The 16739-nt window shown below is 39.5% G+C and overlaps 1 protein-coding gene and 1 long non-coding RNA gene across 2 annotated transcripts; both read left to right on the top strand.

The window, feature by feature from the left end:
* Positions 1 to 396: 396 nt before the first annotated feature.
* LOC108261713 (uncharacterized) lies at positions 397 to 5724 on the top strand. Its single transcript, XR_008397403.1, has 4 exons — positions 397 to 1067; positions 2625 to 2929; positions 3809 to 3941; positions 4065 to 5724. It is a non-coding gene; the product is annotated as an uncharacterized LOC108261713 (long non-coding RNA).
* A 998-nt stretch (positions 5725 to 6722) lies between these two features.
* On the top strand, positions 6723 to 16258 carry LOC108262269 (piwi-like protein 1). Its single transcript, XM_053684040.1, is given in 13 exon segments — positions 6723 to 6755; positions 9475 to 9601; positions 9696 to 9798; positions 10245 to 10359; positions 10435 to 10616; positions 11056 to 11128; positions 14115 to 14281; positions 14368 to 14511; positions 14634 to 14683; positions 15482 to 15635; positions 15719 to 15859; positions 15956 to 16100; positions 16241 to 16258. Coding segments are annotated over 13 exon segments (1452 nt in total).
* Positions 16259 to 16739: the final 481 nt, after the last annotated feature.

The following is a 16739-nucleotide window of genomic DNA, read 5'->3' as shown; positions in this document are numbered from 1 at the left end:
GTTGATTTTGATGTATGTTTTGGATCACTGTCCTGCTGGAAGATCCAACCACGGCCCATTTTAATCTTTCTGGCAGAGGCAGTCAGGTTTTCATTTAATATCCATGTATCCTAACAAAATGTCCAGGTCCTCTGGCAGAAAAACATTCCCAAAACATTAAAGATCCACCACCATATTTAACCGTGGGCATGAGGTACTTTTCCATATGGCTACCTCTCTGTGTGCTTCAAAACCACCTCAGGTGTTTATTACCAAAAAGCTCTATTCTGGTTTCATCTGACCATAGAACATGATCCCATTTGAAGTTCCAGTAGTGTCTGGCCAACTGAAGACACCGGAGTGTGTTTTTGGATGAGAGTAGAGGCCTTTTTCTTGAAACCCTTCCAACAACTTGTGGTGATGTAGGTGACTTCAGATTGTAGTTTTGGAGACGTTCTGACCCCAAGACACAACTAACTCCTGCAATTCTCCAGCTGTGATCCTTGGAGATGTTTTGTCCACTCGAACCGTCCTCTTCAGTGTGTTGAGACGATATAGACACGCGTCCAATTCCAGGTTGATTCATAACATTTCCAGTTGACTGGAACTTCTTAATTATTGCCCTGATGATGTGAAATGAGCATTTTCAATGCTTGTGCTATTTTCTTATAGATGCATGGTGGTCCATTAGAAGGTAGTTTATAACATTGCAATGCGTTAGCGTTTATGCTCCATGTAATGTTTGCGATATCCAGTTATTTGTTAATGTTAGCTGATTTCACGGCTACAATGCCAGCTTCCTCAAGCATAATATAGGACCTGTCTTTCGACTGTAATCCTGTGGCATTAATTTTGTGACCTAAAAATACCTCTACTTCTCCCATGAACTCGCACTTGCTCCTTCTTTGTCTCAGTCCACTCTTTTCTATCCTACTCAGTACCTCATCCAAGTTCTGCAGATATTCATTATACCCTGAGACTAAAATGTCATCCAGATAAACTGTGACACGTGCGATGTCTTGCAGAATCCCTTCTGTTGTGCGCTGGAAGATCGCTGGACTTGAAGCAACTCCAAATGGTGGCCTGTTGTAAGTACATAATCCCTTGTGCATGTTGATTGTAACATACTTATTGGAATTTTTGTGCAGCATTATCTTCTGATGCGCATGGGTCATGTCCAGTTTGGAGAATTTTTCCTCCTGCCGAATGAGCAAATAAATCTTCTACCTTGGGAATTGGATACTGCTCCACACTAGAGCTGGATTTACTGCGAATTTATAATCCCTACAAATTGGGATAGAACCATCAGTTTCCTGACTGGAACAATGGGAGCTGCCCACTCTGCAAACTGCATTGGTTCAATGATCTCGTCTTCCACCAGCCTCTGGAGTTCTCTCTCCAGCAGTGGACCCAACTCTTCTTTGAACACCTCGGATTGTCTCTCCAATACGTTAGCCAACTTATGACCTGGTACATTTGCTACTGTATTTACCAGCTGAGGCAACAAATGATTTCCGTAGCCCCCCCCATCTTTGAATGTTGATCTTTACTGAAGATCACTCCACAGCCTGCTTTAACTTCAAATACCACCTCCATGCTATTCACTTCAATGGTTTGTGTGATAGGAGCAGCCCTAGGTAAGTCAAACTAAATAGAACCCTTACCTTCACTACAGTGAGAGAGAGGCCTTTAGTTGCATAGATGTTACCCTGGCTCCTTTATGACCTTACAGACTACTACTTGTCTTGCTCTTGGAGTGATCTTTGTTGGTTGATATCTCCTGGGGAGGGTAATGATGGTCTTGAATTTCCTCCATTTGTGCACAATCTGTCTGTGATCAAATATTATCATTTTGTCTCGTTTGTTTAACTGGGATCTCTTGGTCTACTTTTAGGACTTGTGTAAAAATCTGATGTTTTGGGTCATCTTTTCATATATATATATATATATATAATATAATAAATTCTGAAGGGTTCATAAACCTTCAAGCACCACTGAATATATCTTGGCCTCACTTATTGTTCTGAATGAGTAAGAGAATTTGGCATATGCGTTACCTATCCCTGTGAAACAGGAAGTCATAGTTGAACAATGTCCTGTTCCTAGTTTCCCAAGTGTACAAAAAAGTAAAATATCAAGAGGAATATACTTCAAATACATTTTTCATGGATTCATAGGGGTGCCAATAATTGTTGTACACCTATTTAACAAATATTTTTTCATAAACTTGTGTTTGCAATTGTTTATCCATGAGAGCAGAGTATTTTTGTGAATATTTTTTTGAACAAAAGGTTTTCTTCTTTGCTCATATTTACCAAGGGTGCCAATATTAGTGGAGGACACTGTACAGGTCACTCTCAAGTGGAAACCTCATATGACACATTGTTACATTCAGGAAATAAAAACCTGTATTTTGTGAAGTCAACACTGTTACAGTTGGTATTGTGGCTGTATATAAGGTCGAACACATCATTATATTAACATTTTACCAAAATGAAGCTCGTTTAACCGCATGTTTATTCCTTACATAAATTAAACGCAAAGCATGTAGGGGTTCTACATGCATATAGTATTTGTACAATCAATAACCTATTAGAGTAATACATTGTGGTATATAAACTGAACTTTGTGTTTGATGTGTCTAGTGTCCAAAGCCCGTGGTGGTGGAAGTGCAAGGCGTTTGTGTGGAAGCAGGTCTGTTGGGAGTGTTAAGTACCATCATCTCATACACTCACCACAACTCTGGGAAGTTCCATCCATATTGTTTGCTGTCACTTTTCCTGCAAAGCTTTAACCATCAGAGAGTTATCTTTTACTGGGGCTTTTAGCTGCAGGAGACTGAATTACTAACAGTTTTTTTGTGGATCTGATTTCTTCTTTCGCAGGAGTGGATCTAATCACAGCCTGTGATATTTGTCTGTGCACACAGGATGCCTGGTTTCAGGTGAAGGTATGAGGAACATTAACTTGCCATACATTGCTTGCTTACATGTTTACACCAAGATCTGTGAACAAGTTATTTTTGTCCATATGATCACGTATAGAGATAGTAAGTGATGAGAAGATAAGAATGGGCTGATTGTTCTGACTTGTACAAGCCCCTATGAAAGTGTTGACCACAAGGGGGCACACTCTGAACAATTATTTACATTTGCAGTTTGTTGAAGATTAAATAAACCACAGTGAGCATGAGATGTCTTGTTTTAATACAAAGTGGACTATTTTGATATTACCATCTTGTCATTTATCAAAGAAGAGCTACAAAACCTGAAATTTGTTCATTTTTAGACAGAAAAATTCTCCAGTGTAGCTGTTCTAGTGGGATTTCACCCTGGAAGTTTAGTCCAAAACAGAGCAGTTTGCATGAAAAGTTGGTAATGTGACAGTCGTAATGTGGACTGGGAAGTGCACTGCGGTACCGAACCCGAGACTACCTGTAGAAGGTGGTCCGAGTTCGGTTACACTGGAACTGTGAATTGTCCCATGAATGTGAACGTAAGTTGTATCCGGGTCTGCACTTGTTCAGGAAGTAGAGTAACCTGTGCTGAAGGCCTGTTGTGGTGATGACGTGTCATGACACGTTTTGGCCCAAATCTGCAGTAACTTTGAAAAAGTGGAAGCTCCTCTGAATATTGTGGAGTTTCTTGATTTTGTGTTAATTTCTGTGATCACAAAAAGGTGAAATTCTGGACTGACACATGGAAGATATGGAATGATAACAGAAGAATGTGACTTTGGGTTGTACCGTGTATTTTATTTTATTTTTTTCATGTAGCTTAATTATTTAGTATAAATGAAGGCAAGTGTGTGTCTCTGTTCATCTCTGCAGTCGTGTGTTCCCTGATAGTCAATGATTGCTGGAGCTCTGGAAATAGCAGGTGAGATTGCAGGCCGGAGTCCCATTGCTGTCCAGGGAACCAAAATCAACCTCCTCTACTCCTGAGACCACAGTGTGACTGATGGTAAGAACCTGCTTAAGACATGAATAGCATTTTTAGCCTCAAGGTAGACCCATGCACACACAGTATGGCCACAAACACAAAGTAGAGCGGTCGAAATCTGAGATTTCTGCTCTGCGTCTCCAGGCTACTTGGAACATGAACATGTTGCAGACACAGGATCTTATGAAGTCAGCGCGGGCAGCCCTGGAAAAGAAGAGTCCGAAAGACGTGCCCTTCTCCAAGCTTTAAAGGAGAAGATCCAGGGCTGTTGAAGCTGTGGTGGAACTGAGACTTCATCATCCACATATCTTTAGTTTTTCTTGCTAAGTCTCAGTTTCTTTTTAGTCTTTTTATTTTTAGACTGGTCAAAAGACTGATTAGTGGAAGTGAAATGATAGATGAACTTTTAATTACTTGCTTTATTATTTGCAGGTGCCTTGTACAGTAAGACAGGGTAACTAATACTCAAAAGCTTGTTTTGTGTGTTAACATGTACAGTAGATGTACATATTTTTTCTGGTGCTGTGACTGCAGAATGTAGTGCAGTTAACACATTAAATTTCCTTGGATGCTCACTTTTAACTCGAGGAGGTCACAGTTTGCCCAGACATCTTTTTTTAAATCCGTCAATCCGTCACCCACACGTCATTCTGGGGGACGAAGAGGAGGAAGCTGGACAGATAAATTTTTTTTATTTATCATTGCTGTGTTTCCTCAGTCGAGTGCAGAAAGAAGAAAAACACAACTGATTTAAAATAAAAATATAGAAAACAATCTAATGTAAGGTTGTGATCCGGTTTGCTTTCAGCAGGAAGGCTGTCCTCTTTCCTGTTGCTCTTTCTCTTCTATTAGTCCATTTGTCCAGTCTGAATCGGTTTGATTGTTTGATTCGTTTCGAGACGATTCGGAGTCAAATAATTTTCTAGTGAGAGTCGCACACTTCCAAACAAACTAGACTGAGATGAGTATTTGATTCTCACTTGAAAGTGATTTGACTCTGAATAAACTCGAAATGAATCAGTCAAACTGATTCAGACTCTATAAAAGGACTATGAGATGTGATTAAGATATATATTCCAATGTTTTGCTTTACAATTCTACTGTGTGTGTGTGTGCACGCATGTGTGTTTTTCAGGAGAACGAGAAACTCTGACATGAGTACATCCTGACCATTGGTACTGTGTACACATCAACATACACACACGTCTCCATGCTGGACATCTCCGGAGCTTTCACACACAGTGCTAGGAATATCCCGGGACAGAGAAATGCACCTCCTAAGTGAGCAAGTTTAGCGTCAACCGGTGAAATTTGCTGTAGCGTGAACACTTCGCCTCTGTGAGCTTCACTCTCCGTCAGGTTCACTGTAATTAGACATAAAATGTACATAATGTTTATTTTTCATACATTTAGGACTTAAGGTGGTTTTTTAAAATTTATTTTTATTTATTTTTTTTACCCTTCGAGGAACAGAAATGATATTTCGAGGCAGCTTCTTCATCACTACCTGCTCCGTTTGACTCAAAAATGCAACGACCGGTTTCAAAAAGTCACGATGTCTTCAGTTCATGTGATTTTACTGTTGAATTTAAACAGGAAATGTGAAATATTTTTGTTCCTTTGTTTCCTCTACTGTCTTTTTGCTGTGATCTTGAACACAGTTGTAATTTTTTAAAAAAATAATAAATAAATGATAATTCTAGTTCTCACTTTGCTTGTCCTAATTGTCCTGTATCTATTAAATCCGTTTCATCTGTGGTCTTTGTCTGTATGAACACTTGTAGAAATGACTTGTAGTCCATATTTTTAAATGATTTTATTCATGATTTTGAATTTAAATAAAGATATTCTTTAATTCTGTATTTTGTCATTTAATTATCATTAGAAATCAGAAGATCAGATTAAAGCCACGGCTTCTTTACCTGCCGAAGCTGTAAACCTTTCAATAAACCAGTCAATAGATCAACTGAATAAATGTAGATTTTTAATTTACTGATTAGATGTATTGATGGTGTTGATAGATTATTTGAAGATTTTTATTGATCTTGAACAATCATTCAGTTAAATATTTTTTTTAAACTTGATAAATAGTTGATTAAATAAATGTAGTGTAATGTACTGAGTCAAATATGAAAACTACAAATAAAATATATCTGTGTATAATTAAAAACCTCACTTAATACAAGAAATTCATATCCTAAATGTTGCAAGTGATTAATCTGATCATTTTATTCAGCTGTTTAATTATTACTTTCTAAATAATAAACAAATGAATGTTCTGGATTCATGAGGAATGTTTACATTTTGTGTCCAAACTCAAAAGTTTATACAAAGTGTATATTTATGATAATAAAGCACAAAGAACGTGAAACCTCAACACGTCTACAATCATCGATTAATTAAAAAAATTAAATTGAACAAGAGTAAGAAAGTATATTTTTAATTAAAATTTAATTAGAAAGGAGCACTTTTTTATGTATTTGTATATCTTATCCTGTATCGTGTTTAAGAAGAAGAGAATAATGAAGCTTTTTATGAAATAATATTTGGATTTATTTTATTTTATTTTCTCCTCACAGACTCACATTTACGTCAACGTCCGTTACGTTGGTGACGTCACCGCGAGCGCGAGAAGTCGAAGTGAGGAGCAGAAAGCGGTGTTAGTGTTAGTTCTGGCCCGTTTAGACCCAAACTGAAGTGAGTATATTCGGTTCTGTGTAACCGAACCCGTTCTGTTTTGTGCTGTATTGTGTGTATGTGTGTAGTTAACGGTGTTAACACCTGTGTTTCAGGTGTATCAGTATGAAGCAGGCGGTGACGGCGCAGTGGTTCACTGTCGGAGCTCGGTTCACTAATGACCGAATCACCGAGGAACCGACCAAAGATAACTCACACCCGCACGGAGAAGAACAAGAGGAGAAGAAGTGAGAAATAACATTTTATAACATTTTTTTATTCAGTCCTCTGGTTCAATATTATTGTTAATATTATACAAATATACTAGCGGTGCTAGCTTTTGAGGAGGCAGTCCAGTCCACGCATGCGCAGTGTAATTAATGAGCAAGCTAATCGAAATGAGATTAGCAAATAGGTCGATGTTATTTTTGATTCTATTTAAAACGATGAATTCACTCTGTCAATAACTGCCCAGTCTGAGAATACTGCATGATTTACTTTTATAAGTGGACGTGGCAGAACGACATTTAGCTTCACTGGCTAATTAGAGCTCTTTTACTAGTTTAATGGCGGAGTCATCCGGCTTCGCGCATGCGCAGTGTGGGTTAAGGCGCTATAGTTCTCTTTTTTTGTTTTAACGCTAAAGGTGCATTACCGCCACCTACTGGACTGGAGTGTGGGCAGAAAAAATCTAATAAAATGGGGAAAAAAAATTATACCAAAACAATACTACGTAAATAAAGGAAAATAAAGAGATAAATAACTATATACTGGATATTCAGCCACAGTTCTTGTATACTAACTTACAACCACTGCATATAGACATGTGCATAACCTAATAGACCTATATAAGATATAACCCAGCACACCTATACTATAGCACTTGCATTGGAAACATACACTACCGTCAAACATTTAGACACATTCATTCTTTATTCACCCCCCGAAAAAAATAAATCCAAAATAGATCAAAAATAATTTAGGATATAAATTTTTAATTTTTAGGATCTTCAAAGTAGATGCCCTTTTTCCAGAAATGTATTCTTGGCATTTCTCACTTGATATCTTGAGGAATTTCCCTGAGATGCTTTTTAAACAGTAGCTGAGTTTATGTGGACAACAATAATCCACTCTTAATCCGATTAAGACCATACTCTAATTAAGAAACTACCATGTGAACAGCAATTTTTACTTACCTTAATCTAATTAAGGTCATAATCGAAGTAAGCAATAATCTAATTAACCCTCTTACCCTGTATGGCTGAAAAACCGGCTTGCCTGTCTTTGATCTATTCCCGTAAGGACCATAGACCGGCTTGGTCGTCTATGCCAAATCCCCGTAAGGCCGCTATAGAGGATTTACAGTGTAAACGTTATCCCCGTAAGGCCGGTGTACCGGCATTACTCTGCTATGATTCCTTACTTATTTAATTATTATTTTTTGGCCCGGAAGGTTGATGACGTCACGATGTAATTACGTTCTTACGCCGGCATTACGATGAAGCTGATCCAAGCGTGAATATTGGTGTACTAGTAGAAGTGAACTAAAAATGCCAAAGCGACAAGCTAATCATGTTCCGGCTAAAGTTACACCTACAGTGAACACAGGTACATCTAAAACAGTGAAAAAAAGAAAAAACACACAGTTACACAGGTGAGAGCGAGGATTCTAGAAGCCGAAACTGATAGAGACGCAATCTCTCCTGATTCAGACCCTGATCCGTCTTCATCTTCAGCATCAACCAGTGCGACTGACACTGCAGGTGTCTGGAGTCATAACGGGACCATTTCTGTGCATTCGTGAAAACACTACCTGCTGCTCTGATTATCACCAGAAACTTGACTTTTGGCACTAAAGTGCATTTATTTATTTATTATTTATAAATATATTGACCACGCTGATGCTCGTATGGTACTTCTAAATGAGTAGAAGGATTTTAGCGAGCATTTTTCGTCATTTCTCTAGTTAAGAATTGTGCTCTAAGTTTAGTAAAAACACTGAACTGCTTCATTTTCAAAGTAATATTACACAAATACATTATTATAAGTTGTTTCAAGGCCTAAAAATGTTCAAATTAAAATGTTGATTTTGGCCCAGGAACTCAGGGTTGGCGTGCTGTTTCTCTGGGGAATATAGGGTTATGGGACATAATACTGTGGGAACTTAGGGATAAGAGGGTTAAAACAGGTGGAGTACTCCTGTTTTAGTCGCATTATGGACATGTATTACAGACATGTAAACATCTTAATCACATTATGAACGTCGTGTGGGAGTTTTCACCGCATTTTGCAACAGGACACGATCACACACGGCAGTTTTATGTTTTACGGCGAACAGGAGAGTTCGGCTGTGTCCCAAATCGCATACTTTCCTACTACAGGCCTGTAGGGGGGAAAAATACATGTATCTCAGCTACTATATAGAAGGTAACTATGCGATTTGGGATACACCCACCGCTTCAAGCAGTTGTCTATTAGCACGTACAGCATGACAAATAATTAACTGCATTTAAAGCGTTCGTAAAAAAAAAAATAAAATAAATAAAAACACTCAAAACTGTATACGGTACCATAACGAAGACGAACTGTATGTTGATACGTGAAATTCTGGAGGGACGTCGGATGGCGTGGCGCGGTGATGTAATGACGCGGGCTGTTAATCTAATTATGTTCTAAAACATGTAAAACGGGAACATGACAGGAGTATTCTAAAAGCGACTCATGTACACACCTTAATCACATTATCTTACTCAGATTAAGGTCAATAATTAGATTACTGCTGTCCATGTAAACGTAGTCAGTATTAAAGGAGCCTCATTTCACTGCTGACTTTGTTCCCGTCTTAATTTCTTTGTGGGATATAATATATATTTTTTAGGAATACGATCTGCAGATCACTGATAGGAACCAGGTTCTGCTGGTCAGTCATGTTAGGAGGTTGGGTCCTGCAGGAGCTCCTCCACCAGGACCTGTCTTACTCATCCCGGAGTTCTGCTACCTCACAGGTCTCCCTCACAGAGCGGGAGAAACACAGCGCTTAATCATTGTCTGCTTCTTATCGCACTAATTGTTGTAACTTGCTCAGGTCTGACTGATAAGATGCGCACGACTTTAACATCATGAAGGACCTTTCCACTCACACCAGACTGACCCCAGAACAGTGGGAGAACCGCCTCAACAGATTCATCAACAACATGAGCAGGTACTGGATAAAAGCGACTGCATTATTAATTCAATTCTGCTTTTGTCTGAATAGCGCGTTTAACAGTGTACAATGTCACAGAGCAGCTTTACAGAAACTTATACATTCTTTAGAAATGTAAATTTAGAAATTTATCCTTAACGTGCAAGCCAGAGACAAATTTTACAAAAGAAACATTTGTAGCATGCATATAAGGGATGTGTATTTACTTTACAGAGACTATCCCGGGCAACACGAGGCTGAACATATAGCGTGATGGTTTTTCTGATTATATCATTCTTAAGTTTAATGATGGATATACACTGCCGATCAAAAGTTTGTGGACACCCGACTAGAATGTTTTTCATGATCTTAAAAGCCTTTTGATCTGAAGGTGTACAATTAAATGTTTGAAATGAACGCTATACCAATTTACACTGCTGAATTTTTCAGTGAATCTCTTCCAGGAATGCCAGTGTTCAGACTACACTCAGCACATGGGGTCTAAGCTTTGAGAACGAGCTGCTGAATCTGACTGGAAGAGTTCTTCCTGCTGAGAGGATCCTACAGGGAGCGAGAGCAGTAAGGGGGACCACAGAGAACACAACTGCACACGACACGTGTCGCACTCTTGCTGAGTGTAGTGTGTGTGCGCAGTACGAGTACAACCCATGTGACGCGGATTGGTCTAAAGAGATGCGAGGGCTTCCTTTGATGACCAGCATGCCTCTGGAGACCTGGCTGCTGTCCCATACGCGCCGTAACGCTGACGTCGCTCACTCACTGCTGCAGACCCTCAACAAAGTGCCCGTGGGCATCCACCTTCAGAGGCCGGGAATGTGAGCCAACACACTTGACCAGTGTTTAGAAAGAAATTGTAGCCTGTGCCATTACTGCGTCCTGGGCTCTTTTTAAAAATCACTCCTCGTGAGCTTCATGAAAGGGACGCTAGTGTGTAGCACTGTTAATTTCAAATTATTAAAGCGGTCCTCGTCAATTAGGTAGTGCAGAACTTTGCTCTAATATTGTCCGTATTCAGCTGCAGTCCATCAGTTAGGCACAAACGTTTCAATGGTCTCGGCAAATAAACGTGTTTCCCGAACTGCACGCTCTAAAATGAAGAGCTTCTCGACAGCTTTTCTTTTTCATAGTGGAAGGCAGTGGTTACTGTGCGTAGTGTTTTATTTGAACCAGAGCCATGTTGAGCAAGGATCATGTCTTAATTGCAGCATTAACACTTTTTATCCCCCCGCCATTTCATTTTTTTTCTGTGTGCAGGATGGAGTACGATGATCGACAGGAGGCTCTGCTGAGAGCTCTGCAGCAGAGAGCGGTGCAACAGGTTCAGATGGTGGGTCTCACACACTGGGTAGAATCAAGTGTGACCATGTAGTTTGTTTAGGATTCAAGTATTAAAGTATTTTACTATGCTGAAAATGTTCAGGTTAGCATCCGTACTTTATAGGGGTTAAGGTATAGAAAATGTATTGTATTGCTTAGAAAAACCGTACATGTGACTAGTAATGTAACGACCGTTATATTCATTATTTGACTGAATAAGTAATGCACTCGCTGTCCATTTTATTAGAAACACCCTCACATTCATGGGGCAGCGGCACGATGCATAAAAAGAACTTGAGTTAATGTTCACGTCAATGCATAAAAAGTTACCGCTCACGTCAAGCATCACAATGGGTGAAAATTGTGACCTCTGTGACCTTTACTGTGGCAAGGTTGTTTGTATTAGATGGGCAGGTTTGAGTATTTCAGAAATTGCTGATCTCCTGGGCTTTTCACACAGAACAGTCTGTAGAGAAAGGACTTTGATTTAAAAATAAATAAAATAAAGTGGCGCGAGAAGAAAAAACCCACATTACTATGGGTAAATAATATAGATGGCACTAGTGCTGCACAATTAATCGAATATCGATCGCGATTACGATTTTGACAGCCCACGATTAAATGAACATGATCGACTGCGATATTAACGTTTAAAGTTCGTCCTCCGCTAATAGAAAACTCAACTGCAGATCAAATCAAGCACTTCCTACACTTATAGCCAATCACCATAGGGCAGCGCAGCGATGAGGTCATTTTGTAGTGCCAAAACCCAGAAACGGCATTAGCATTTTAGCCCTCGAGCTGCCAGGTTCGCTTCGAGCTCCAGCGCTTTGCGTGAGGAGAAATCATGACATTAACACGCTATAAGGTGGGTTTAATTCAGACTTCTTTATTAAAAAATTCCTCACCAATCATAATCAAGAGTAGCAACTGTTCCGTCTGTAAACATACAGTGCACTGCCGCTCTCCTTCACTAACTCTAATTCACTTCATTTAAACTCACGGTTGCCAGATATCACTAGAAAAGTCAACTCCAGTTTCCATGTTTTAATTTAATCCCCCCAAAATATTATCAGCAGACATGGACACTGTACTGGGGAACTGATCTAAAACTGATAAACAAAAATAAAACTACTAAAATGTAAAGACAGAAAATGTGCTTAGTTATAAATAAATCTTTATATATATATATATATATATATATATATATATATATAGGGCACACGGTGGCTTAGTGTTTAGCACGTTCGCCTCACACCACCAGGGTCGGGCTCGATTCCTGTGGCCCTGTGTGTGTGGAGTTTACATGTTCTCCCCGTCGTGCTGCGAGGGTTTCCTCCGGGTACTCCGGTTAACTCCCCCAGTCCAAACACATGCACGGTAGGCTGATTGGCGTGTCTAAGGTGTCCGTAGTGTATGAGTGGGAGTGTGATTGTGCCCTGTGATGGACTGTCCAGGGTGTACCCCTCCTTGTACCCGATGTTCCCTGGGATAGGCTCCAGGTTGGATGGATGGATGGATATATATTATTATAATAACTTCATTAAATATAAATGAAATGAGAAATGAAATAATGTTTAATTACTATGGGTTGCATTTAATATCAATTTGACATTAAACTTAGTTCGTTATTTCATTGAAAGCTATTAGCCTTTTTCCTAATCTGGATCACTTTTGTGTTAGTCTACTTTTAATTAGGACTCTTTATTGTTTTTAAGATATCTAAAAATAAATATTTTATGTTCGTTTATTTATCAATTAACCAACAGTATCTCATTGCTATTATTTTAATTCAGTTAACAGTGACCACGAGCAGAGAGCTTACATTTAACTGTTTATGATAGACTGTATGATTAAAGTTTAAATAAAAAAAGATTGGTATCTGGATCGTATCATCTGTAAAAATCCTGATCGGAGCATCCCTAATGAACACCATTAAACTAAAGCGCTTTGCATCTGACGGGTAAATGAACTCACCCAATCACATCCTATATGAGATTATTCAGATATCTACACAATACACACAGAGCGGTTCGAGAACTGACTCCAGCCCAGAACCATGACAGTGGAAATGTCTAATAGTGCAGCTTTAAATATCTTTAAGAGGAGCACACTCCAAACAGGTTAACGGTTGTTTTGTGCATACAGTCTGTAAAATGAACTGAAAATATTAGATTTAGTTTATCAGAAGGTAAATTAATGTGTCATGGCTCACACGATGTTCCTAAATTCTGTCATAATTGACCAGCTCAAGTTTTCTCATGCCTACTTGTGTGTTGTATTGTAGCATGAGAGAACTTAATAAATGTGAAAGTACAATAAAAAATATGTTATCACTAAAATCACTGAATAATCGTGATAATCGAGATCTCAGTATTAATCTAAATAATCGGGATTATCATTTTGGCCATAATCGTGCATCCCTAGATGGCACTGATGCAGGACCTGATAGCAGCAAATTAAACAGTGGATCAGCCATCAGAGATAACAGAAATCAAATCATATAACTGATGCATGTAAAAGAGACGTGACTGTTCTTTCACTAGGATTGAATTCGTTATATTCATACTTTATGTATGGGTTTCTGTATGAAAGTTTAATGGTAAACGAGTGCTTCAGTTAAAATAATGAGCGTTGTAGATCTTAAAGAAAACAATATCGGATGGGTATCGGCTGATACTCAAGCTTTCGATTAAGGAAAATAAAAGCTAGGATCATGACACTTCTAGTAAATAAGTCAAATGAAACTGTTTTTATTTATTTATTTAATTTTTAAATTGAATGTTTAAGGATATTGCTGTTTGATTTGTTTTGTTTCACCTTTTGTGATGTGACACACGCAGTGCAGTGGAACTGCTTCTATGTGATTTTTGTCACAGTATATCCTTTTATGGGTCTAAGCATACGGCATAAGATAATTTCAGATTAACAGCCTCAGTCTACAGATTACCATTACTTCTTGTTCTGAAGCACTCACTTTAAATCATGTGTGTAAGGGGGTTGTGATCATGTCAGCCAACCATAAGGATAAATACGATTGCGTGAAGAAGTACCTGTGTGTGGACTGTCCCACTCCAAGCCAGTGTGTGGTGGCTCGCACCCTCAGCAGACCTCAGACCCTCATGACCATAGCCACAAAGATCTCCTTGCAGAGGAACTGCAATATATAAATATATAAATATCTGATCTTGTAACTGATCAACAGTGGCACCTCCTAACCCTGATGTTATTCTATTAAAACATTGTTTTAGTGACTTCTCCTGCTCTTTCAGTTGAAGCACCTGATGATGTTTGTATCGACTGCTACCATGACAGTGCCGCAGGAAAGAGATCCATCGGTGCACTGGTGGCCAGCCTCAACCCGGGCATGTCCAGGTACTTAAAGCATGACTTGTGTGGACTCTGTAAACAGCTTTAATAAGGGTTGTGTTTAATGAACTAGATTTTAGATTTGAACTTTTCCACCAGTCTTCAGAAGAGAGGGCATTACCCTTTGTGGTTCATCGTAACTTTAGGAGAGAGAAAAAGTACAATATCGTTCTTTTAATGATTAAAATGTTTAATTGTCAAATTGCTGTGGTATAAGGAATAAAAAGCATCAGGAAGACCTGTTTAGCTTCGTGGTGCGTCACATTACACCATCCTGTCGTTGGTTGATAATCTTTCTGCATATAGCAGCATGTTCATGGTTTCTTTATTTGTTGATATTTTTTAATCCCTCGTATATCTGCATATTGTTACCTCTACAAACGATCAGTAAAGATTATGAATCCAACAAGAGTTTTTCAGCTCAGTGGTGGGAAATTTCAGAGACTTTTAACACTACTTCCTGCATCTCAGGATTCTTTACCCAGGCCTGAGCTGGTTCTCTTAATCTCACACACTCTTCTCTGTATTTCCATTTCCTTCCAGTTGAAGGACAGAATCACAATCTTTTAGTCTTGAATCCTCTGAACGTTGTTTTCCTCGCTGCTACCGCCACCTTCATCCTCCTCATAAAGTGTCTGGGCCGTGCTCTGTATGCTATGTGCTCTGTATGCTATGTGCTCTGTATGCTATGTGCTCTGTATGCTATGTGCTCTGTATGCTATGTGCCACTGCTCTGTAACCATGAGAGCACCGTCCTTCTCTCTGGTGGTTTTCAAAGTGTGCAGGGTATGAAATGCACTCTGGGAGGAACATCATGCTCATAAATGACCTCGTTACACTGCAGTCTCTTTGAATTCCGACTTTACACTCAGGATGAAATACTCACGTTGTAGTCTGATGGAACGTGGGAGAAAAAGCGAGGGATTTTAGAATTGTCGCTTCAGTTAAGAAGCGCACTAAGACATGGCTTTTTGTTTTGATTTCTTTTCCTCAGCTGCGCTGAAGGCCTACTTCATATACAACGAATGTTTGCCGTCACTCATCGTGGTGTACCGAGACGGCGTGGGCGACGGCGTGCTGCTGAGCTTAGTCGACTATGAAGTGCCTCAGGTCACGCAGTCCACCAAGGCCATGGGTGAAGATTACGCGTGAGACTCGACACATCTCGATAAAACAAATTTGACGCACGCTTTTTGGGTTTTCTCTCAGCCATCAGTGTTTCTGTGTACAGGCCCAAACTGACCGTGTTGGTGGTGAAGAAACGCATCTCTTCCAGATTCTTCGCTCTCCTGGACGCCAGACTGAGCAGCCCTCCTCCCGGAACAGTCATCGACGCCGAAGTCACGTGACTCGAGTGGAGTCTTCAGGCACAGTTCATCCATCTTTTTCTCTTTCTCTGGTGGTCTTTCTGATCACAGCTTCAGGTTGCGTTCGGTGTGTTTTAAACGCTGATGGCTTGATTTGTCAGGTACGACTTCATCGTGAGTCACAAAGTGCGCTTCAGCAGTGTGGCCCCCACTCACTACAACATGGTGTACGACAGCAGTGTCCTCAAACCAGAACACATGCAGAGACTCACCTACAAACTCTGCCACATGTATTACAACTGGCAGGTGAAAGCCACACACACACACACACACACACACACACACGTTCATACAAGCCCGCTTTCTACACAACCCCAGATCATGCTGATTGATGATGTAAGGATTGAGGATGTGGTCATTTTCTTTAATCGCACGTCTATCATTAGAGAATCCGCATCGTGTGATCAAAAACGGAGAACGCGTGTTAATTTGTTACAGAATTTGTCCAAGATTTTATTGGGAATGTTTCGTACAGTGTTGACGATCTAAATAGCTTAAAACCGTGTAATTGCAGGGTTAAAGATACGAGCTATACGAGATCAAGCCTGTGATCGGAGTGTCCGTATACTCGATGTTTACAAAACCGCAAGAACGGAAGCGAAATGCTATCAGTCAAACAAGTCAGAGTTAATGTATTGTCCTGATGGCTGAAGGAAAATTTTACTTAACGGTTATATCTTAAGGGTGAGCTGAGGTTGTGTATGATTAGTTTAGGAGAGAGAGAGAGATGTAGAAAAAAGGAAATAAAGAATTAACAGGTGCTGTGAATTGAGGATGTGTAGAAAAAAAGTATATTTAAAGCAGATGAATGAGTATTAGAAGCCGAGAAAGGTGAGGTTACATTCGTGTTTCCTGGAGGATGCAGTAGAGGTGTGTGTGTGACTT

The sequence above is a fragment of the Ictalurus punctatus genome, chromosome 12 (assembly GCF_001660625.3).
Source record: "Ictalurus punctatus breed USDA103 chromosome 12, Coco_2.0, whole genome shotgun sequence".
In the NCBI taxonomy this organism is placed as follows: domain Eukaryota; kingdom Metazoa; phylum Chordata; class Actinopteri; order Siluriformes; family Ictaluridae; genus Ictalurus; species Ictalurus punctatus.
This window is presented reverse-complemented; position numbering and strand designations above follow the sequence as displayed.